Here is a 22,300-nt window from a genome sequence, read left to right as displayed (position 1 = left end):
ATATTAAATTAGTTATAAATATATAAAGTATAAGAATTCTGAGATTATATAAACTTAGTTTTAATATATATAAACTACTATTATTATATATATAATTATAAATAAAGATATCTATAACTTTAATAAAACTAGTTTTATTATAGATTTAATAACTATAGTTAAAGTAGTAATATATTTATTTTACTATAAAAAACCTTTCTTTATATAATCTAAAAACTATAAATAAATAATTTTAATTAAGTATATTAATACTATAAAATAGATATTATTAGTATATATAATATTAAAGGTAAAGACTTATATATAAATATAATATAAAAATAATTTATTCTTTTTATAATATATTATAATATTACTAAATAAGTAAATTAATTAAGAAATTAATAAATACTAATTTAAGAAATATTTTATTTTTTATATTAAGAACTAAAGAACTAGCTAATATAATTTTTTTATTCTTAATAAATATAACTTTTATTTAATATCTTAATTTAATAATATATACTATAAGAATAATATTATTCTAGTATATATATTAATTAATTTTTCTTATTTCTACTAGTCTTTAGATATAACTGTATTTTTACTATTAAAATAAGTATATAGCTACTAGATTAAATATCTTATTTAAATTAGATATTATTATATTAATAAAAATTAATTTTCTTAATATCTATCCAGATATTTATATTTAAATATTTAAATCTATAAATATATAAAATACTTTTAAGACTTCCGGAATTTTTTTTTTAATTTAAGTAAAATTTTAGATAACTTTATCTTTTATAAAGAAGAAAGCCAGTTAAGTAGTTAAAAAATTATTTTAACTATTACTAAAATATCTAGAAATTTAAAATAAATTAAGAAATATAAGTTATTAATATTTTAATTATTTTAATATTCTAATTCTCCGGCTTTATCTATATAAATTATTTTATTATATATTATTAAAAATATAGAGATAATCTTGAACTGAGTAATTTTTTTAAAATTTAAGAATTATTAATTTTATATAGCTGTTAAGAGGAAGAATATTAAGTAGAGATAAAATTAATATTAAATAAATAATTTAAATAGCTTTATAATCCAGGAAATCTGTAAAGTTTTTATAAATACTTAAGCTATAAAGAAAATAACTGGTAATATAGAGTTTATAAAGAATTAATCTTACTACTGTATACTGCCTCGCTGCAGTATATATAGTATTCTTGGATATATATATACGAGGTATTTAATAAGAAAGAATTAAATATAATTACAGGTATTTGAACAGCTATATAAATGTTTAAGAATACTGTATTTTTTGTATATAAATCAAAATTCCGATATAGGTGGCATAACCAGCTGCTTGCCAAGACTGCGGTGGCCGACTCGCTTACGTGGCCGACTCGCTTACCGATTACGTTATGTTGACTAACGTAATCAGTAAGCGAGTGGCGCGTGTAAGTGAGCGGCGCAGAGCTGTATTTAGTATTAAATCTAGATATTTTAAACTTATATAATTCTACAACAAGAATACTTAAAAACTTTGAATAAATATATTATAGAAATAAGTATATCAATTCTCTATAAATCTTATTTAAAAATATCTATATCTTTTTTAAAAGAAGTTATTCTTAGAGTGGCTTAACCTGACCGTTATACCTTAACCTTAACCTGACCTTAACCTGGCGGTCAGGTTAAGGTATAAAAATCAGATTGACCGCAGGTATAACGGTTAACCGCGGTTAACCGTTATACCTGAATCAGGCAGAATCAGGCAGGATTAGGCACAAATCAGGCAAGGATTAGGCAGAAATATTCTGCCTAAACCTACCGCCTTCTTTAATAGGCTTAATTGCCGAGGAATTTGACCCGCAGGTTAACCGTTGGTTAACCTGGGCAGGAATATATATTTCTTATACCTGACCATTAACCTGCGGTCAGGTATAAAAATTTTGATTAACCTGACCTGACCTGGCCGTTAGCCACTCTAGTTATTCTAGAAAAAGAATAAAATCCAAAAAATACACTGTATTTTTCTGTATTAAGTCTTATTAAGCTTTAAATTAAAGATGAGTACTAATTTATAGCTATATAAAGCTGTATATAAGATTATAAAGAATAATATCCAGAATTGGTCGAGATTTAAGGAATTGAAAATTACTGTTTTATATAGGAAATGCAGCGCGCCGCTGGCTTACACGCGCCACTCGCTTACCGATTATGTTACTCGCCAATGGGTGAGTAAGCAAGAGGACCGGGGTGTAGTTAATCGGTATTATGCCCATGGCGACGAAGTTTCATAGATTCGAAATTAATATAGAGAAGAGCACGCTGTTGGTTTACTTTTACACGAGCTAGCATGTTTAAATGTCACGAGTATTATGATTATCACGACCACGGTAAGTGTACGCTATTTACTCACTCGTATCTAATAAGAAGATCATCGTGTCTCATGGATGATCATATTCACATCCGCAGAAGCAGCACAAGAGGGTATGAATGCAAGAATATGGAAAGGAAAAAAATCTCCCAGTGCCACTGATGGAGATACCTCCTGCAGGGATAAGGGGAAAGTGATGCGCATCAAGTCGTAAGAAGTCGTCAGCCAGGCAGACACACCTGCGGTCAAGATGTTTCCTCAAAATCTACCAAGACTCTCAGGTCGCCGTCCATCCATTCCACATTTCCGGCCGACAGAAGCGCGATGGTCCAATCGCTGTCATTCTGCACCGTCGTTAATCCGTCCGGAAGCCATACCTTGAACCTCCAGTTGAGTGCTGAGCCCCAACCGCTAGCTGAGTCTAAGCCCGACTCGGATAATCCTGGCAGCTGCCCTGCAACCCGGCGGGAGATCACTTGCCTGAGGGTCTCGAGGTCAGGGCACTGGCTACCGGGAACATCAAGCCGGGAGTGGGTGCGTTTGCCACCTTGAAGAATGTTGATACGGAGACAAACAGACATGGGCGATGAAATTTGTCTGACATTGCCGGCGGAAGCAGGCCCAGACATCGGTGGGAAATTGGGAGGCGGAAAGTGTTGGGATTGCGACACCGACGCCTGGTCATGGGACGTCGCATGCGGATCCTGCTTGGTAGCCAGATTGTTGCGGATGATGCGCGAGACGTCACGAGTAATGCTGCTTGCACTGTAGACGCATGTTAACATGATACGATTACGAACAAGGGGACAAGCGCAAGGCATCTTACAACTCGCTCCTTGCGGGCTGCTGTATGTTACCGCCAATCCGCCACCGCAAATCAGATGTAGCATTAGCGTCTAATATGCGTTGGACGTTTTCGTCCTCACACTGCGGAGAACAATCATAGCCACCATCATGAATGACCTGGTAATGGCTGTCGACTGCAGCCACCAAGCCTCGCCAATCCGGCTGCTGGAGGCCCGATAAATACCAAAGGTTGTCGAGTTCACAGTTCTGATTGTACGTGTCATAGGATTTGGCGAATGAATTCCAATCGGTTGTGTACCCGTCAAGCAGGAGCTCCGTCAAGCCCAGATCTACTGCCTGCGGCGTGGAGCCCATGGGCGGGTGTGACGCTGACATTGGGGTCTGCACCGCAGTATAATCATCGTGAAGCTGATGATGGTGCTGAGACTGAAGCTGAAGGTGGTCTTCGGTAGGCGTGTGCACATTGAGATTTTGAAGACTTTCCTCTGTCTTTCGTCGCCGTCGCTCCTCCGCTCCGCCCCCCTTCCTTGTCTCGACGGCATACTGACGCTGTCGCTCGTTCGTCACCATTCGCCGCAAGAGTGGTATCACCAAAGCAATAATTTTTTGTTGATCCCGAGGCCAGATATATGCCCTGGGCCCCATGCCCTCGTTGACCACATTCTCTCCAAAGAATCGCTCGCCATGGCCCTCGCCCTCGAGAAAATGGCGTACGCAGTTCCAGAGCCGCAGCTTAACCATTTCTGTGTCTCCCTTGCCGCGCTGACCTACACAATCCCGTCGTTCAGGGTGACGATCATCGAGCATGTATGCTTTAGCCGCTGCCTGTAGATGTAAAAAGTTCTCTGGAGAGAGTTCGAGGGAGGCGAACAATTTGGACATAGGTGGACGAGTGTATTTTTTATTACTCGAGGGCTGGCGAAAGAGTGCCGCCGCAGAGTGCAAGCCTACCGCACGAGCTTCAGATAGTGATTGCTGTGGAGCACCTCGAAGATCTAAGCCGTCTCCACCGTAATGATGTGTATGATGCTGTTGCGGCTGCTGATGTTGTTGCGGATGATGACCATGGTGGTGTGATTGCTGGTCGCCTGCTAAGCCAACATGCGTCCCGCTCGTCAATGCCGGATCAAGAGCGTCCTCGTTTCTCTTTCTTTTTTTGGTGCCAACTCGGGTCAACCCAGAGGTTTGATTATGCTCGTTCACCGGACCGGATCCAGGGCCTCGCAAGGACCGCCCGGCGTTGATTCCAGCAGAGAAACTCGTGTCTGCGAAGCTATCATCATCCATATGTATATCCGGTCCATAGCCTTCAAGATGATGTGAATTTCCAGCTGCCCCAGCTGCAGCCGCGACCGCCGCGGCCGCAGCCCATTCCGAGACGTCTTGACCTGCAGCCGCAGTGGCAGCCTCCACCAACCCAGCTAGCTGATTTTCGCTAGGTGCATATCCATTTGTTCCGAGGTGCGCGTTGGGGTCGACATTCGAGTTTGTGGAGGAGTTCCCTGCGAAATCGGCCGCCGATGTCGAAGGCTGGTGGGGATTGGGAGTGGATGTGGATGCCATGATGAAACAACGAAAGCCAAGTCTCGAACGCTGGGGCTCACAGAGCCTGGCCGATGAGATCGTGTTATCGTCTCTTTCGTAGAAGCTGAGAGTGTAAGACGTTTGCTGGTGACTTAATGACGCGGAGAATGTGAAATACACACAGTCTAGTGTGTGCTTGTCGCAGATCGCATTCAATAACGCGAGTCGCAATAATACCCAAATGAAGAGCTCAAAAAAGCGAAACCATAAATATTCGACGCAATGGGAGCGTGAACACGAACGGCGTCCTGCGGCTATTTGAAGAGGGTGTTGAATCAATGAGAAGCCCTTGCGGACAAGCTTAGCTTTGGGGCAGTGACGGCAGCCCAAAAGCTCGCTGATACCCAGGGGCCCGCAGATTAATCGGGAAGCTGAGCTCCCACCGAACAAATCTCGCAGGAGTGCGCGAATCGCGATAATCAGTGAAGCAATCCCGACGGATGACGCTGTTTGGCTGGTTTGAAGGAAGGACAGACAATGCAAACTCTGCAGGGAACGGCGGACGGACGGGACTCACGCCGTCGCGACTGCCGCACGGCGTTTAGCGTGGGGCTGGAGCCTTCGAGAATCACCTGACCTACAAGTAGTATGACACTCCTTCATAATTGCTGTAAGCTCGATCAATATTCAGGTAACAGTGTGTTTCTCATTCCGTTTGGTGCAATTTGCCTTTTTCCAGGAGTACCAATTCGGAGCCAGCCAAATTGTACAGATCAATCGACGCAAGATACGCCAACCGGAACGACACGCTCGCCATAACCGTCCAAACATGCAAACGCCAGTATCCAAGACATCAATCTGTTAGTACTAAAACCAACTGAAGAGCTGATTATCGTATCTATATCAGCACGCCACGCTGATCAACGCACATCACAGGTAATACGTTTGACAAACAGAATATCAATACGCCAAATATCTAATAAATTAGAAGCCTTCTCCCTCCTTCCACATTCTCCCGACCTCCGCAGCGCGGGCTCTAGGATCCTGGCCTCGCTCAGTAGCATTGACGAATAGTTCGAGGATTAAAGCCTCTTCTAGCTCCAGTTGTTCCTCCAAAGAGATATCCTTTCCAGGCTCAGGGAAGCTTAAATGGCTTTCTTCACCCAGCTGTCCGTGCATCCTGGTGAGCTCAATCAGGTCTGCGCGTACGGTCCACCCCTGAAGCGCCTCTTCTAAGTCAGATTTAGCAGTATTATGGTCACGGAACTCATTATACTCGTCGTCACCACCGAAGCAAATCCCGAATCCGTCGCAGTAGCAGATATGCTCCTTGACACAAACAACATTTTCACCAGTGAACACAACCTGCCACAGATACTCCCAGATGCGCCCCGAAATGTAATCACTGAGTTCTGTCCGGAGCATCCAGTCGCGGAAGTACACAAAACGAGCTCGGGGAATGGCTAGGATGCGCTCGCGTGAGACGGCGAATTGGGCGCAGCAGGGCTGGGACAGGACTTCGGGTATCGGGTCATCGGGAAAAATCTCCCCCCATGCCCGAGCAAGCATGACCTCCTCCTGCTTGGTCTGATCCTCGACCAAGGTACCCGGATGCAACCAATCCGGACAGCCAGGACTCCAAGTGCAGCGTAAATTGACATACCCCTGCCTGACGACCCAGGCTGGACTCAGACGTCGCAGCAATTCAGCTGCGTCACCATTGAATAGATCATCGTTGTGCCACGCGAATTGATGGGAGTGCATGAACGCAATGATGTCCGGCAGTTTGTCGTAGTGCTCGATGATATAGCTCAGATAGACCATTACCTCATGTCCTTTGTTTTTTGGTGGATGCAGGGGAGCCGACGGATCATTGACGGCGTATACGGCCGATTGCCATTCTGGTAATTCAAATTCGATCCAACTGGTGTCCTCGCCATCTGCTTGAGGCACAACGAGGATCTTGCTGTACGTCCCGCCAGGAGCCTTGGGCACCCCGGGAACAAAGCGTGGTTTGGCGGCGTATGGCGTTCGCGTAGGATATTCCTCCGATACCCGAGTGACATTATAACGCAATGATGGCGAGGATGAGGGTGTCATGACCGGCCTGCTCAGGCCAACGGAATGCGGGACTGGCTCCCATTGTGCGGAGAGATTGTAAAAGGTGAAGAGGACGGAAAGGATGAAGGCGAAGCCAAGAAGGGGCACAATCCGGCGTGAGGAGATCATCGATTACGGATTGAAGCAATAAGTAGTCGACGAAAATGATAATACAATGCGCAACTGAAAGATATTTTAGTGAACATTGCTGGCAAGGAAGACGGCGTCGCCGTCGGGATGAGTTTAAGCTTTTGGTGCCTGGGTTGGTTCCAGACCATGCAGACAGGCCCCGGGACCAACACTTGTACTCACAATAAAGGCCTGGAGGCTACAGGACGAAGACAACAGCCATGGATAAGAAATATGAGTCCTGGATAATGGCTGGCCTGTGAAGGATAGGTGAACAACTCTCCCCGCGATCGCAGCCAACGATGATGGACTGACAGATCAGTAGATTTTGGGGGGTTCACTCACACGCGACTAGTCACTCACAGAGTTCTCCGTACTTCAACGGAACACGCCCATAAGCCAGGGAGGGAGAAACAAAGCTAAGAATAAAGTAAGACAACACCGAGACCTTCACCCATGCAACCGTGGAGTGGCCACTGCGTGCATGCACTAGGATTGGTTGGGGAGAGTTAGAATGGATCATGAAACCGGGCTGGAAGGACGGCGCATACGCAAATGATGGCGCAGGACGGCGGGCGGGCGGAGGCGGAGCTGGCGTCAGCGATTGGGGCTGACGACGAGACAGTACCGTTGGACGGACCCTCTAACGTAAAGAAAACTCCTTCCCCTCCTAATAAAACCACAAGGGTTCCATTTAACTACAGCTGGTAAGTGATAAATCACATATGGAAGTCGGTTCATTCAGCAATGGTGGCCCTTGGAATCATGAAATTGACCAGGTGGCTAGGTACGAGGCGGCGATATCCTTCCCGACCAGTTGCCGTCCGAGCCACAGGCTGCAGCTGCAGTTCGCAGTCTCCACTGTTATGTCCTAGGCCTGCCGATCCGTTCTACACGAAAGGTAGTCTATAGAACGCAAAAACAATCAACGAGGCCAGCTATCAGGCAAGTCAAAGACAACTGCATAAACGCTTCATTTCGGATCTGTACATACAAATAGAAGACTCTCCCTCCTATTTAGGGCGCCAGCAGTGAAATAAGGGGAGGCATATGGCAAGAAAATTGCATACTTTGTGGTAGTTGGGTATGAGTTTGCGTCGCTTCGAAAACGCCAGAAAAAAAAGGACTCCCTGAAGATGGGGTGGGTGATATTGTCAACATCAATGTTGATGATACAGTAGCCAAGAACGGAATAGATTTGATGGGATGGAAATGTACGGCCGGCAGAAGGGCAGAGAGAATAGCATGCGAGAGTGATGAATATGAGTACACAGAGCACATTCTCAATCCTCATCCTCTTCATCAAGTGCATCTTCTACTGTTGCAGCCCGTGCCTTCCCTTTAGACGGGGATCCTGACTCCTCTTCACGGTCTAGACGCTCAGTGTCATCCGCTTGTGCCTCGGAGGCTAGGTCGGTCCATTGCTGGGACAGTGACTCGACAGCCGGTTGAGAAGCTACAGGAGTCGGGTCAGAGTGCCAATCAGGCAGGTCTCGAGGTACCGAAGGACCCGAAGCAGCCGCAAGTTCTTGGACTGGGCTTTCATCGTTGGCTTCAACTTCGGTCGAGAGAGGGGTGGGAGGTATGATTGTCCCCGAAGCCGCAGAAGGGACGGAGGGATTGTCCACTTGGGTCGGGCCTTGGCCAGGCGAGTGAAGAGGAATCAGAGACCAGCCTTCAGGCAGGGTCAGCCCCTCGGGTAGTCGAGAGTCACCAGCCCTCATGGCAGGCGCCCCAGGATCCGACACGAATCGATGACGCTCGGCTGTAGATGTCGCCGAGCTTGACAAGGCGGAAGCCGAGAGACCCTGTTGCGATTCGGAAGAATCGCGGGAAAGATTGCGAAGTCGGTGGAGTTCTGTTTGCAACATTCGCACCACTTGGAGCTGATCAGCTGTGACTCGTAGGCCGTGGATTTCCTGCATGATTTGCTGCTCGACTTGATGTAGTTGATTTTGTACATGAGCCACGCTCGGAGCCGGCGTCGGAACTGTTGGAGTCGCTGGCGGCCGACCAAACCCGAGTCCGAAACCTATCTGTCGAGCATTGGGCGCAACAGCATCATTTGGCTGCTGTAATTGAATATTTTCTTGGTGAATTTGTTGCTGAAGATTGCGGAAGAGATCGCCTCTTCCTGCACCGAAGCCAATCCGGAAAGGGCCAAATTGATAGATTCTGGCTCGGGGCAGTCCATCCGCTGGCCCGTTACGTCCAAATGGCTGATTACCAAACGGCTGATTCTGCTGTCCACCAGCATCATTTCCAGGGTTGCGGTTTTCTGCATCGCCGTGACCTCGTGCTTGGGGTGGAGCGACGACTGGGCGTCGACAAGTCGGACAGTTTTGCTGCCTTTCGAGCCAGCTTCGAAGACAGGTAAAATGTAGGATATGACCACAAGGAAGCTTTTTTGGACGGAGTCTGTCAGATACTCGGCCTTGCTGTTGTGCAGCTTCTCCTCGCTCCCTAGCCCGGTGCCACTGAGTCATCTCCTCACGACAGATAATGCACACTTCTTCCCGGGCGACCTCTTCAGCGGTAGCATCAGGATAGCGCTCGTTCATGTCACGAGTCGCATGACGGTACCGGACAAAGTCCATGATGCGGCGTCCGAATGAGCGAATCGTAACAACAACGTCGCGTAGAATATGGATAGGTAAACCGTAAAAGGTGAATAGGATAGCGAAAAACGTCAAGTAAACTGTCAATTTGAGGAAGTCCGTCAGAAGGTCAAGGTAGAAAATCCATCGGCCTTTCTCTTCCCAGCCCGGCACGTCCATTTCCATCTCGTTGACGTCGTTCTCATCCGGCAAATCAGGCAAGGCAGTTATCTCAGCAGACCCGTTGTGTTGCCGTAGGGTCTCAATCCGCGCAGCTCGAATCTCTTGACGACGTTCTTCCAATCTGGCCTTCAGTTGCCGATGAGTTATTGAAATTTCGACCAACGAGATGGAATATCGGGCGGCAGTTGAACTTGACAGGATGGTCAGGACAGCGAACTCGAAGCCGAACATGACCATCATATCAGGCCGTGCTTGTTCAAGGACCGTCTGAACGCAGTATCTCAACATGAACACGTTGAACAGGACGGAAATGAGCAAGGATAAGGCGAGCCGGAAGTGGAACAGGCGAGGGTTTGCGGGCGGCTGCTGTTCGAGGTATTCCACGCGGCCCTCGCCAATCCAGCCCCAGACCTTGCCGACGAGCAGCGAAACAAACATGACTAGAAACCAACCTCCTAGCTCTCCGCGAAAGATCGTCATCGCCAGACATGTTTCAGTAACAGCGAACCATGCTTTCTCGTATAGCTGTTCAGTCTCGATAGGGCGGAGCGGTCCATAGAGGAGACGTTGAAGCCAAAAGAGGAAAAATCCAACAGCCAGGAGGCATACATTCATCAAAATCTAGACAACGTCGATTAGCTCAGTCTGCACAGTTTTGCAACCAAAGATCCTCCTGCGGGCTCGGCGATGCAACATGCCCGACTATGCAAGCTGGGAGTGAAGGGCAGAAGAGGTTGTACCATAAGATTTGCGCTGCTTTGCGATAGGTATACACACGCGGCATAGAAGTTGGCCCTTTGATGTAACGCTTTCAGAAAAACACCGGTGGCCAGGGCAGTCGAGGCCTATTTGCGATTGAAATTTCAGCCTGGAGACATCACGGCCAGCAATATGGGAGCAGAGCTAACTTACCCCGGCGTAGACGGCGAGCCTCATGGCCAGGTATTGACGAGTTCGGGGAACAAACCCCAAGTCATTGGCAAAGGCACGGAACGTGGGAGGGATAGCGTGAGATTTAGAGAAACATTGACTAAAATATGTGAGGATGTAAGAGGGGAAAGCCGTGGGAGGGGACAGGATCGGACGCAGTACTTCGTTCTGGACAGCTGGAGCAATCGGCACTCATCCCGCCGGGGTCGGTGATGCCAGTTGACTATATGCCGTCACCGCCTTGTCGGCTTACCTCAGCGGCGACACTGAGATGATTAGCTCACAGTAGGTAATAAACATAATTCGTCACTGCTCATCATACTTCTCACTTTCGTAAATCGCATGGATGTCAGGTCAGAAGATAGCTTGCACCTTCAGAATACCGATCTCCACTTCTGCATACATCTCAATACAGCATTAGACAAACTGTTAAAGACAACACGAAGTCGAAAGAGAAAAGCAGCGCTCCATCCTGATTTTCTGGAACCTCCACCGTCTCCGCGACGAAACACTGGCTAGCTCCATCGGGCCGATGCATGATCATGTGACTAGCTGCGGACGTTCCGGAGTGGCAGTCCGATCTATCACGGATCAAGTCGAGGGAAGGGTGGTACAGTACACACAAGACTTCCACATAGTCATCAGTGATCACACAAAACGAATAAGCTGACATAGCACCAATATTCAAGAACAGGACAACGGGAGTGTGTCTAAAAGGGAAAGGGAGTTTGTTTCTGATGATTCTTTGAATAGAACTACAAACAAAACCACCACCTGATCTGTCAAGACATGCCCTGAAACCATGGCTATGACGACACTTCAATCAACACCACTCTTTACCGCAACTCGACTGCAAATATGTACCTACTTATTTGGGGTCTGCCCCTTCTCCATTGCCTTTCTAGTCTTCCTCAACTCTTCCGTTTCCTTCGTTGTCACGGAGCTCATTGGCCTTCATGAAGGAGAAGGCGATGCTGTCGGTACCTTGGGTTTCGCTGATGAACTGCTCGCTTTGGCCGCCTGTCCCTTATGGGGAGTGCTGTCGGATCGCATTGGAGTCCGTAATGTAGGTGTTCTTCCATGGCGCTGCTAAATCAATACCTTTATCAGGCCATATTCATGATAACTTATATATATTTCTTTTAGGTTTGCGTGGCTGGCTATGGAATCATTGCTCTTGCCCTAGTCGTGTTTGTTCAGGCAACCAATGTTTATCCCCAGCTTCTCTTAGGACGTCTGCTGTTCAGTTTTGGAGGCGCCGCGGTATCGACAATGGTCACGGCCGTGCTTCCGGCCGTGGCCGGGTCTTCATCACAACCGTACATTGTCGCATCAAGTCGTTTGGCAAAGAAGACGCACTCCTCTAGACTAGCAGGATATGTTGGAATGTGCGCTGGAAGTGGTGCCTTGGTCGCCCTTGTTGTCTTTCTACCCCTACCTTCCCGACTTCAGCAGTGGGGGATCTCACCACCAGAGTCCATCCAGTACAGCTATTATGCCGTCGCGATCGTGTCTGTGCTGGTCGCTATCTTCTGTTCTTTCGGGCTGAGGCAGCTGCCCGGGGAAGAGGAGAAATCTTGGGACTCTTTATGGGCCGGAGGATCACGGGGAGGGCTTGAGGCCACATGCACCGGTGATGACCGGCATGCTGATTATGGCAAGCTACATTTGCCTTATTTTCAACAGCTGGGAGCTGCCCTGATGTTAGGTTTCCGGAACAGTGACATTTTTATTGGCTATGTGGGCGGCTTCGTGGCTCGAGCATCATCAGTCGGGATCTCGTTATTCATTCCCCTAGCGGTCAACAGCTACTACCGACAGTCTGGTCTATGCCAAGACAACAACACGAATGGCATGAGCTCTGATTCTGTGAAGCAGTCATGCCGTAAAGCTTATGTGCTGGCTTCGATCCTGACCGGTGTTTCTCAACTAATTGCGTTGGTGGCAGCACCGGCCTTTGGGTATATGTCCGAGCGATCGCGACAATATCCGATTCCCCTTTTGGGAGCGTGTGTGGCAGGGGTGGTCGGCTATATCACATTTGCGCTGCTGCCCAGTCCAGACTTCAGAGGGCCCCACGGTAGTCCTGGCGTGCTCGTTGTGATGGGGCTAGTTGGGCTCAGTCAGATTGGTGCCATTGTCTGCAGCTTGTCCGTCCTTAGTACCGGAATACTCCGTGCGAGCGCTCAATGTCGGGTAAGGGATGAGTATGATTCTTCCCCTTCCACTCTCTATGGTGAGGAGACAGACGACGACCGGTTGTCGGCCGATGGAACTGAAGGCGACCAAGAAGAGCAGGCTCTGCTGCCCTCGGCTCCGGATCAAAACCAGCAGCCCTTGGCTCACCTGAAAGGCTCTATTGCTGGAGTGTATTCCCTGTATGGTGGCGCAGGAATTTTGGTGCTGACCAAGGTCGGCGGCTTGCTATTTGATGTCCTCTCATCGGGAGCTCCGTTCTATATCCTGGCAAGCTTCAATGGAGTCCTGCTGTTGGTAGGCATAGCCTGTGGAGTTGTTAGGCATTCCAAAACTCGCTAGGTTAGCGACCCATACGGTTGGTTGGAGGCTTGGAGTTGATTCCTCGAGTCAGATTTGGCGGTGATAGCTGCGGTGGATGGAGTATGGGGCCGCGACGATCTCATTTTCTTTCTCTTTGTTTCTGTCTTGGTTGACCTGGACGGACCAGCAATGCTGCTGTCAGCGACCCACAAGCCCTTTTAGGGGTGTTTCATTGTCCACTTCGACAAACCTCTAAAGAATCCATTGATCCTTACGCTTTTAGTGCTCACTTGCTTACAGGGGACAAGAGGGCTGAGTGCCTCAGCCCACTAAACAAGCAGGGGTCCGGTTGATACGTGAGATGATCGTTTCGGCCCCCAAGAGCCCAAATGCGCGCCCGGTGTTTAGTGCAGCCTTAGTGGCAGCTTAGTTCCTGGCTAGTCACTTCTTGTTGTTGTTGATGCTTGCGTCTGTCCACTGTTGCTCCTCTTCCAGTGGATAATGGATTAGCTCTGATCGTCTCTACCAGACTAACATGAGCTCATCGGGCTCGCGCTCTTTGCGCTCCAACTTCCCCAGTCGATCATTTGTTCGCTCGTCTGGACGTCCCCATGCGGCTAAAATTGAGAAATTTCTCGCATCGGAAGTTCGGATCACTTTGGGCCAACTCTAATCGCCTTTTGGCAGTTATGGCTCAACGCCAAAAAAGGCGATCGGCCAGGGTCCGACCAGTGAGCTGAACCTCCTTCGAGCCTTGCGCCCCCAAATGAGAGGGTCTCTCGTCTACTGCCGCATCGCATGGCTTCCCCAACAAGCCCACCACATCCTTCGACGTGGCTCAGCCTTTGTCGCACCAGCGAGAGGGAACCAGTTGGGAGGACTCTATAAGAAACGGCCCTCGCGCACCTTTTCGCCCCCAAGATTTTCCTCCCATCCTCTGCATTCCAGCTGCACATTGCGTCCATCTCCGTTCTCCTGAAGCCTGCACCTAGAGCGCCTCGCTATACTTCTACTTGCCTATAAAAAGCTATCTTCTCCCTTTCTTCCTCTCTCCATACCACTACATCTGGATCTCTCACATTTAATCCACACAGCCATCATGCGTTTCCAAATTGCTTCCTCGCTCGCTCTGTTGGCCTCCGTCACGGCTGTTGTTGCCGATGAAATCATCAACGTCTACTTGCCCGACACTAACGATGTTGGTCTTGCAGGCAAAGTGATTGGAACTGTATGTATCAAGACCTCGCCTGATTCATTGTACTCGCTGTCCTACCTTACCCGAGATTGTCTGACCCCTCGCAAATAGACTGGTGGTAGTCTCACTACTGTTGTTCTGGGCTGTGCTTCGACGTCATCATCTGCCAGCGCTGCTACTGTCACCTCTTCTTCCGATGATGACAGCAGCTGCGACATTGAGGATGATACCTACACTCTCACGGTGGGCAGCTCCACCTACGGCATGGGCTTGGCTTACCGCGGAACGTATGTGCCCCTTCCCACTCTTTAGTTCAAGCGGTTCTTAACAATGATTCAGTACATACTCCCAAGGCTGCACCCGCACCGGCACTACCTACTTGAGCTGCCATACCAGCGCGAGTGATTCGGAAGGCCCCAGCACTTCAACCGCCATCTACACCACCTCACTCAGTGCTCTTCCCATCACAATCACTGGCTCCGTCTCTGCCTCCGCTACTGGCTCTTCGTCCGCCGCCGCCTCTGCCACTGGCTCCGGCTCCGGGGCGAGCAAGTCGACCGATTCTTCTTCCGCCAAGTCTACTTCTGGCTCTAGTGCTTCCGGCTCGAGTGCTTCCGGCTCCAGCACCGCTGCTGCTAGTGCCAGTCACACCGGCAATGGTGCCATGCCCTTGGCCACTGGTAGCTGGGTTGCTGGAGGTGCCGCCATGATGCTCGCTCTGGCCATGGCTTAGACCAAGTTCCATTCGACGCCCGGTTGAAACCTTTCCCGCCGATCTGTCAATCTTACACCTGCGGATATATATATAGAGGCTTCCTTGTGTTCGGAAGGGGTCAAGAATGCGTTAAGAGTTGAGCTTGTTGAGTTAGACGAGAGCATGAGGACGCTAACTACCTTTCATGTACAATGTCATTTGTGAGCCTAGTCCTTTAAGATAATGTCACTACCACTATTGCCATATGTTCTCCATCACAAAGCGCGATATGAGGTTGGAAGAGCCGGCACTTTGGAAAGACATAACACCCGGGTTAAGCTTGCGGAACAACTAAGCCAAGAGAAACCCTGCCTAGAGATACATTACCCGTCCGACTAACAGAATGATCATAGCAAGAATAATCAATGGATTTGAATATGACTATTGCTACATAATTGCCAAAATTGGACTTCATTGGAACAAACTCGGGCCCCGTGACAAGGTGGCGGACCCATACCCATCGGACCTCTTACCGCGAATCTCCTTGGTGGTGGTGTTGTCGTCGGCACGCACCTCCAATCCAGCACGGATAATGTTGGAGCGCAGCATGCGGATGTGCGCCTCCCGCACGTAGTTCTCCAGATTGTCAAGGACGGCCTCCTGCACCTCAGTGCGGAGGTCGACCTGCTTGGACACCAGTACGTTCTTCTCCAGATCGATGCGGGCATCCAGCGTGCCATCCTGGATTAGGGCGATCAGTTCCTGCACGAAGGGCGAATTGAGGTCGGTCGGCTGGCCGTCCGTGCCGGGAGCGAACATCTTGGACATGGAATCCAGTGTCACGCGGTTGAACGGGATGAGATATTGCTGAATAGATTTGGTGCGGATGCGGGTGAAGAGAGTTTGGACGTGGCGTTGCAGGTGGATGTCGAGCAGGTAGTCCGCTTTGTAGGCCTCGAGGATCTCCAGACAGGAGCGGAACTTGGAATTGCAGAAGAAGGCGATCGCACGGCGGATCTGGGGCTCCAGCTCGAGGAAGTTGCGGAAGGAGTTGTTGTCGAGAACGCGCCGCTGGAGCTCGTTGCGGTTCATCGAGGCCAGCGCGCAGAGGCCACCGTATACGGCCACGTCGTTGGACGTGAGCACCTCCGTGTACGAGTCGCCGAGGCTCGGGTCCGTGCTCAGGAAGCTGTAGGCTGCGTCCAGATAGGAACCAGAATGTAGCTGGGAGAGGCCTAACGCGGCGGATAGCTTGGGTTGGACTTTGGCCTGTTCTTCCTGCTTCGATTGCAGATTGCGTAAACGGTGGACGTTGGACTGTACGCTCAGCCAGTCTCCTCGCTCGATCGCTACATTGATGATCTTGAAGAGCATCGAGACGATGTGGGTTGGAGTTGTACAGTAATCTCGCATACGAGAATATGCCTTGGATGCCGATGAAAGATCGCCGATGAGATGGTAATGCTGGCCAAGATCTTCATTGCCCATCTGTGTACGCAGTTAATTGGTACGAACACTCGACAGATTTCAGTGCTGGGAGAAGCATGCTTACCCGTATGCTCTCCTTGATTAAGTTGTTCTTGTAGCCCTTGAGTTCATGCTCTAATCTGTCTGTTTCAGCCTTCACAACTTTCTGCATGTGATCCACCCAGTGCATGTCGAGTGTGGCCTCGGGGTCATTTGGGACAACCTCTGCAAAAGCTCGCACAGCTCTTTCGTATCTAGTGACATCTTTACCACCCTTGGCTTCGGCAACTGCGGCTTTGAGTGCGTCGACGGCAAGATGTGTGGAGCATGTGCCGATGACATATAGTCGATTGTACCTGGTCCGGCCTTTTGCCAAATACCAATCAGCTTATTACTGCACGGTAGCAAGGTAGAAGCAGGAGTTGCCTACCAGTATAGTTCGCGATGTATGACTCTAATTCGAATTTCGGAGGATCTATGGCACGAGGGCTCATGGTTAGCTCGCAAGCTAGCACATCTAATTCAGGCATATAAGTCTTACCTTCTACTCTTACATTCAGACCCATCAAACCCCCATTGATGTTATCCAAGTCGACGGTTCCACCGCCCAGCGCTTGGCTCAGATACGGGGCCGCGGAGGGCATATCGAGCCCTTCCGTCGGTAAGTATTCCATCCGTTCGGCACGTTGTCAGCACCGCTGCCGACAAACACGATGTTAGACACCAGGTCAGAGCCACGAGTTAGCTTCCAGTGCTGGTCTCAAACCTGGAGAGAGCGGCACAAACGCAAAGCAGGGCAAAAGAGGCAGGGAACCTCGCACGACAATAGGTGGAGAACGAGCTGGTTCCGGTCTTCTGGGTGGCGGTGGCTTTATATGGCGGTGCAAGCTGCTGAGATGTCAAGCACGCATGCCAAACCAAATATTTCCGGTTCAAGACAGGATTTAAACCTTCAAATGAGCATATCGACAGCGAGTTCGGTGGGGGAGGGTGGTTGCGGGTGAGATGATCTCTCTCACTCTCTCCTCTCCAACCCGTTAGATCACCAGTATGGCGGCATCATTTGGCCCGACTTATCGGCAACGCTACTGGGAAATGATTCACCGCCTATATCACCGCCTTACAATCATGTTTACCACCATCATACTACAACACATACTCCATTTAGCAGCAGGAGCGGATTTTCTATGTCTGTAGGACTTGCGATGGAATTACTTGTCTCCATGTGTATTTCTTGATTTTCTTGCTGGCCACTCGTCTTCTAAAATGTTCAGCCCCACGAGGTAAGGAATAGCTGCATTACGGGCATAGCCCGCCGATGTGGCTAGGGTTTGAGCTTCCCCAGTCCTTTCACCTTGCTCGACGGAGTCGCCGTCCAATGACTCCGAGAATTGAAGATTGTCCTCGTCAGATGATACACAGAGCATCACCAGCCGGATTAAGTGAATTTGTGGCTCAACCACGCCGTGTTTGTCCTTGCGTGGGGGCAATGTATACTCAAAATCCTGATTTTCGACTCTCTCTCCCTCTCTTTCTCTCTCTCTTTGCATGAACTTGCATTTGAAACCCTCGGGAGCGGAAATATATGGTCATCATTGTTTTGTCATGCAGAAAGATAAATCATGAAAGATAGCACAACCATTACAGAAGGGAAAGAAAAGAATCGCTTCATCGTGGACGGCAAAAGCAAAAACACTAAAGCAGTAGATGATCTCCGACGACAGAAGAAAGTTGACACACATTAAATATTACGGTGAGATTGCCAAAAGCCCCACATATCGTCCGAGGAATGCGACGGGCGCGGCGGCTGTAACAGAACCCTCTGCGACGCGAGTTGAATCTAGATCACGGTCGTGAACCCGGCAAGGAATGCGCCCACGACAGCCACCAGGCCGTAAAGTTGAGTCATATCTGTCGACGTCCGAGGTGCTGCGCCCTCGTCGGGTACGCCAGTGAAAGGTGCCAATGAAGTGGTGGTGGAAGCAGCAGTCGCAGCAGGAGTTGAGCTGGATGTCAAAGTGGTGTTCACACGCTTGGGGTTCTGCGCACCACAAGGATGCTGGCTGCGGCAATCCGACTGGCAAAGGGAATTCCCGTTGCAGTTGCTAACACATTGATTGTTTTCTTCGGTGCAGATGAAGAATGGGATTGTCTGAGAGTACTGGGAAGCGTTCGGGCTCAGGCCGTTACTGCAGTCACAGACATATTGCAACGTTTTCTGATGACGTCGATGCGGATGGTTAGACATGCGTTGGCCGGCAGATTGGAAAGATATGCATCACTCACGGGATCGCAAGTATTCTTCTGCGGTTGGCTCGTCGTTCCAGGCAATTGAAGACAGAGGAGCGGGCATGCTGATGTCTGAGCTTCACACCATTGATCTTACTCAAGGAAGGTGGTCAGGACTTAATATACTCAATTATTTTCCTTCGTGGATGGGTGGCGACATACCTCTTGTTTTGATCGGAATGTCATTCACGTTGATGGTGTAGGAAGAATTCTGTCCGTTGGCAAGCAAGGCCACGGAGGCGATAGCAACCACAGAGCGCAAGAGATGCATGGTGACGGCTTCAACTGGGAGGATGTCAACAGATGAGCGATGGCTGTCTGAATAGAGTCCCTATCGCTGCAAGGTCCCAACGTTGATCTCTTGAATCATGAACAAGATCTTCGGAGGGGAATGCCAGACGACGGAGACAAGAGGGTTCGATGCAAGAAAGAGATGGTGTGTGTGGGCTTACAGTAGTGGATGGGTCAAGGATGATATGTCAAATCCGGGGCAGGGTCCAATGTGAGAGATCCTAGGTCGACGACACCGAGCGAAGCTTGAGAAACGAATGAGGGAGAGGGGGCAAGGGTTCAGGGTTCTGAAATACAGGAGATCAAAGGGCGAAGAAGGGTGGGGATTGAAAAGAACAGTGCTGAGGCTCAGTATAAGTAGTAGTTTGTCCAACATCTCGTCTCGTACCACTTGGGGGGTTGTTACGCGAAGCGAGGTTTAGGTGGCGACGCTATGCGTAGATTAAGCTCCAGACGGGCTACAAATGGAGCCAGCCATCGAGAATGCTAATGGTATAGTGCTGGATGGCCGTATTTTCCTAGTCGTAAGTTGGCTGAAATAAGTGCCCCAAAGCCCGTGGCAAGCTAGCTAGGCCAGCTACTCGGCTGCCTCCCATGGCGGGTGATTATGCAGGTAGTAGACTAGAGAAACGCTGGGAGACAAAGAGGGATGATGTCCTGTGTTCTGAGGTGATGAGATGAGTTTCGCAATCAGTCCCAACCTCAACGGTCATGAAGCAGAAACAGGGTTGAACAACATTTGAGGGAGGGAAGTGAAGAAAGGACGGGGGCATGATTAGGAGAGAACCTTCCCGGTATGTCGATCCGGGGGTCACTAGCCAATACGACTGACTGACTAGGTAGTACTTAGACTAGTATGTACTGTACTTACTTAGTCCTTAACCAGCCAGGTATAATCCTTTATCGTTCCGGACTGGGTAGAATTGCTATCTTTAGTTGGTTGTCCTAGTGGCTGGCACTGGGCTGCAGCGCAGATGCATCTATGGCAATCATACTGGGTATTGGGTAGTGGATAGGTGTGGTGGTAAGAGCATGTCTCAGAAATCAGTAAGATGATGGTGGCTTTCAGGCTCTGGGTATCGCCTCTTACTAGGGGGGTTTGTGGTGTCCCAGTCGTCCTCGTCCATCATCCGGTCAAATGTCTCAGTTGCAGAACCCTTCAGAATACGCTGATTGGGGCCGGACCCTCTTGGCTTTTTCTAGCCTGGACCTTGATAAACAGCCTAAACCAAATGTGGCATTCTCCTCCAGGTTTCCAGTTTCCTGTCTCTTCCGACTCGCCAACATTCTTCATTCACTCTTCAGTCTTCACTCTTCAGCTGACAAGTCAGCAATAGTCCGGAGTGGGGACAGCGGTCTGATAGCGAAGGCACAGCAAAGTCATCCAGTAGATAGAACAAAGGAGGTTGATTGCGAATGGGACCATGCAATCTGACACTGAGATAAGTAACCTTTGTTTGTTATTCTCACATGACTTGCCTGCCTTTTTCTGGGTACGGCCGTCCTGAGCCGGGGCGGGCGACTACTACCGACTCACCGAGTCCCGTGACTTGGAGCTGGGAAGCTGGCCACTGGCCAGTGGTCGGAGACTGCCGAGGATGATCGTCCCGAGTGAGTCCCGCGTCTCAATCATGTCCAGATACCGGCCGTCAAACAAAAAGACTCTTATTACAGCGGTGCTGACTTAGAAAATAGTCTATTGGGAGCGCATATATCTTGCCAGGTATGTATATCTTGCTGTTAGAATCAATTTCTATCTTATCAGGATCATTGTGAATCAATCCCCCCCGCACTTCTGCCCCGTTCATGCCATGCCACTACACTACCGGACAACGTTTGGACGTGGCTTGATCTGATCGGTCATCAATGGTTCTGTCATGCATCTTGCTGTATACTGTATGACGGATGAACACAGACCCCCCCATTCCTTTTCTCTCTTTGTCTCTAGTGAAACAAGACCAGACAGGAAAGCTTTGTGAACGATTCTACTTAGTCTTGGTGGACATGCCCCGTACCTCCGGTCAATCTCCGCTACTGGTCACTTCTTCCTTAAGCTTCCATCGTGACTGATCCGACCTATTCTTAGTGGCAGCCAGGATCGTCTCCGTCAGATTTACCGATTGATAATTAGATGGATGGAGCCAGCGAATGAGGTTACTGGCCTCGTGCCATCGCCGCATCCACACCCAGCTTCGTCCTCCGAACCGTCGGCTACATCCTCCAGTACAGGCGACAACACCCTCATCACAAATTCAACTCCGCCAATTGTACCCATAAACGGGGACAGTGCCATCATCTCTCACGCTCAGGCTGCTTCAGACAAGGAGCGTCCTATATCCGGAATAGTCCCTCCATATTGGACTCATCACAGAACTGCCTCCAGAATATCGCAGACATCTCTCGACCAAGGCCCTGCCATTACACTTGAAGATCACACGGAAGATCCGGAGTGCGAGACCAGCCGTGGGCTGTGGGCGAAGAGCGTCTCGGTTGAGGATTATGTTGTTGTTCAAGGGAAAACCGGCATCGGGTCGTATGTAGTATGGAACTGCAGAGTACAAACTCTTGATGTGAGTTAGGGCAGGCCGGAAGAGATCTCTGCTGCCATTATGGCTCTAAGCGACTTCGGCCAAGTGCTAATAGTCTCTTTAGGGCGGCCCTATAACAGTTCGCTTGAGGTAATTCTCAGCACCGTCGCTCACACCACCATTCACCTCATGCTTACTGTTTTGCTCAGGTATTCTGAGTTCGATGACCTGCGACAACGCCTCATAATGTCGTTTCCGCACGCCAAAAACGCCCTACCTCCCTTGCCTCCAAAGAGTGTCATCTGTATGTGTTGATCGAACTGCATAGAGAAGGTAGATTAGCTGACTCCTTCTTTAGTCAAGTTCCGACCGAAGTTTCTCGAATCACGTCGCGTTGGGTTAGAGTACTTTTTGAAGTGAGTTGCGCCATGGTTGGAAATACGGTCTGCGGATGCAAAAACTAACATTCTGGTCCAAAGCTGTGTTCTGCTGAACCCCGAATTTTCCAGTTCTCCGATTGTCAAAGAGTTTCTTTTTGGGAGGGCGTGCTAATCAAATCTACCTTCTGGTCTACCTCTATACCTTCAACAGCCATCTCTATTACAATCACGACGTCAACGAGTATGAATATACCTTTTTGTTTTTGGGTTTCACGTACTCGGAATTATGGAACAGATAGCTTCTTGCATGTATATCTTGCAT

The 22,300-nt window shown here is 49.0% G+C and overlaps 8 protein-coding genes across 8 annotated transcripts; 3 read left to right on the top strand and 5 right to left on the bottom strand.

Annotated features, from left to right (window-relative positions):
* Window positions 1–2,610: 2,610 nt before the first annotated feature.
* Window positions 2,611–6,925, bottom strand: BO97DRAFT_433482 (DUF3431 domain-containing protein; the record flags this gene model as incomplete). The annotated part of the gene is made up of 3 exons (XM_025697600.1): window positions 2,611–3,130; window positions 3,192–4,607; window positions 5,706–6,925. 3 exons carry the CDS (start codon window positions 6,923–6,925, stop codon window positions 2,611–2,613), a joined length of 3,156 nt encoding a protein of 1,051 aa, XP_025552733.1.
* Window positions 6,926–7,915: 990 nt separating this feature from the next.
* On the bottom strand, window positions 7,916–10,883 carry hrdA (E3 ubiquitin-protein ligase HRD1). Its single transcript, XM_025695019.1, has 3 exons — window positions 10,618–10,883; window positions 10,446–10,550; window positions 7,916–10,326 (listed from the first exon to the last, which is right to left on the bottom strand). The coding sequence occupies exons 1-3, from the start codon at window positions 10,639–10,641 to the stop codon at window positions 8,209–8,211; spliced, it is 2,247 nt and encodes a 748-aa protein (XP_025552732.1). The 5' UTR covers window positions 10,642–10,883; the 3' UTR covers window positions 7,916–8,208.
* A 560-nt stretch (window positions 10,884–11,443) lies between these two features.
* BO97DRAFT_342472 (putative MFS transporter) lies at window positions 11,444–13,173 on the top strand (the record flags this gene model as incomplete). The annotated part of the gene is made up of 2 exons (XM_025691674.1): window positions 11,444–11,701; window positions 11,782–13,173. The coding sequence occupies 2 exons, from the start codon at window positions 11,444–11,446 to the stop codon at window positions 13,171–13,173; spliced, it is 1,650 nt and encodes a 549-aa protein (XP_025552731.1).
* A 561-nt stretch (window positions 13,174–13,734) lies between these two features.
* On the top strand, window positions 13,735–15,164 carry BO97DRAFT_31901 (putative GPI anchored glycoprotein). The gene is made up of 3 exons (XM_025691275.1): window positions 13,735–14,362; window positions 14,441–14,616; window positions 14,669–15,164. Exons 1-3 carry the CDS (start codon window positions 14,234–14,236, stop codon window positions 15,060–15,062), a joined length of 699 nt encoding a protein of 232 aa, XP_025552730.1. The 5' UTR covers window positions 13,735–14,233; the 3' UTR covers window positions 15,063–15,164.
* A 305-nt stretch (window positions 15,165–15,469) lies between these two features.
* On the bottom strand, window positions 15,470–17,516 carry BO97DRAFT_388032 (COP9 signalosome complex subunit 1). The gene is made up of 4 exons (XM_025693628.1): window positions 17,032–17,516; window positions 16,921–16,965; window positions 16,576–16,856; window positions 15,470–16,511 (listed from the first exon to the last, which is right to left on the bottom strand). The coding sequence occupies exons 1-4, from the start codon at window positions 17,162–17,164 to the stop codon at window positions 15,495–15,497; spliced, it is 1,476 nt and encodes a 491-aa protein (XP_025552729.1). The 5' UTR covers window positions 17,165–17,516; the 3' UTR covers window positions 15,470–15,494.
* Window positions 17,517–18,185: 669 nt separating this feature from the next.
* Window positions 18,186–19,446, bottom strand: BO97DRAFT_31833 (uncharacterized protein). The gene is made up of 4 exons (XM_025691271.1): window positions 19,232–19,446; window positions 18,942–19,064; window positions 18,777–18,871; window positions 18,186–18,708 (listed from the first exon to the last, which is right to left on the bottom strand). Exons 2-4 carry the CDS (start codon window positions 19,048–19,050, stop codon window positions 18,331–18,333), a joined length of 582 nt encoding a protein of 193 aa, XP_025552728.1. The 5' UTR covers window positions 19,051–19,064; window positions 19,232–19,446; the 3' UTR covers window positions 18,186–18,330.
* On the bottom strand, window positions 18,988–19,560 carry BO97DRAFT_31869 (uncharacterized protein). Its single transcript, XM_025691274.1, has 2 exons — window positions 19,232–19,560; window positions 18,988–19,064 (listed from the first exon to the last, which is right to left on the bottom strand). Exons 1-2 carry the CDS (start codon window positions 19,444–19,446, stop codon window positions 19,061–19,063), a joined length of 219 nt encoding a protein of 72 aa, XP_025552727.1. The 5' UTR covers window positions 19,447–19,560; the 3' UTR covers window positions 18,988–19,060.
* A 1,282-nt stretch (window positions 19,561–20,842) lies between these two features.
* On the top strand, window positions 20,843–22,268 carry BO97DRAFT_404716 (uncharacterized protein). The gene is made up of 6 exons (XM_025695018.1): window positions 20,843–21,090; window positions 21,157–21,640; window positions 21,723–21,748; window positions 21,808–21,902; window positions 21,957–22,014; window positions 22,078–22,268. Exons 2-6 carry the CDS (start codon window positions 21,206–21,208, stop codon window positions 22,148–22,150), a joined length of 687 nt encoding a protein of 228 aa, XP_025552726.1. The 5' UTR covers window positions 20,843–21,090; window positions 21,157–21,205; the 3' UTR covers window positions 22,151–22,268.
* The last annotated feature ends 32 nt before the right edge of the window (window positions 22,269–22,300 follow it).

The sequence above is a fragment of the Aspergillus homomorphus genome, assembly GCF_003184865.1.
Source record: "Aspergillus homomorphus CBS 101889 unplaced genomic scaffold BO97scaffold_12, whole genome shotgun sequence".
In the NCBI taxonomy this organism is placed as follows: Eukaryota; Fungi; Ascomycota; class Eurotiomycetes; order Eurotiales; family Aspergillaceae; genus Aspergillus; species Aspergillus homomorphus.
This window is presented reverse-complemented; position numbering and strand designations above follow the sequence as displayed.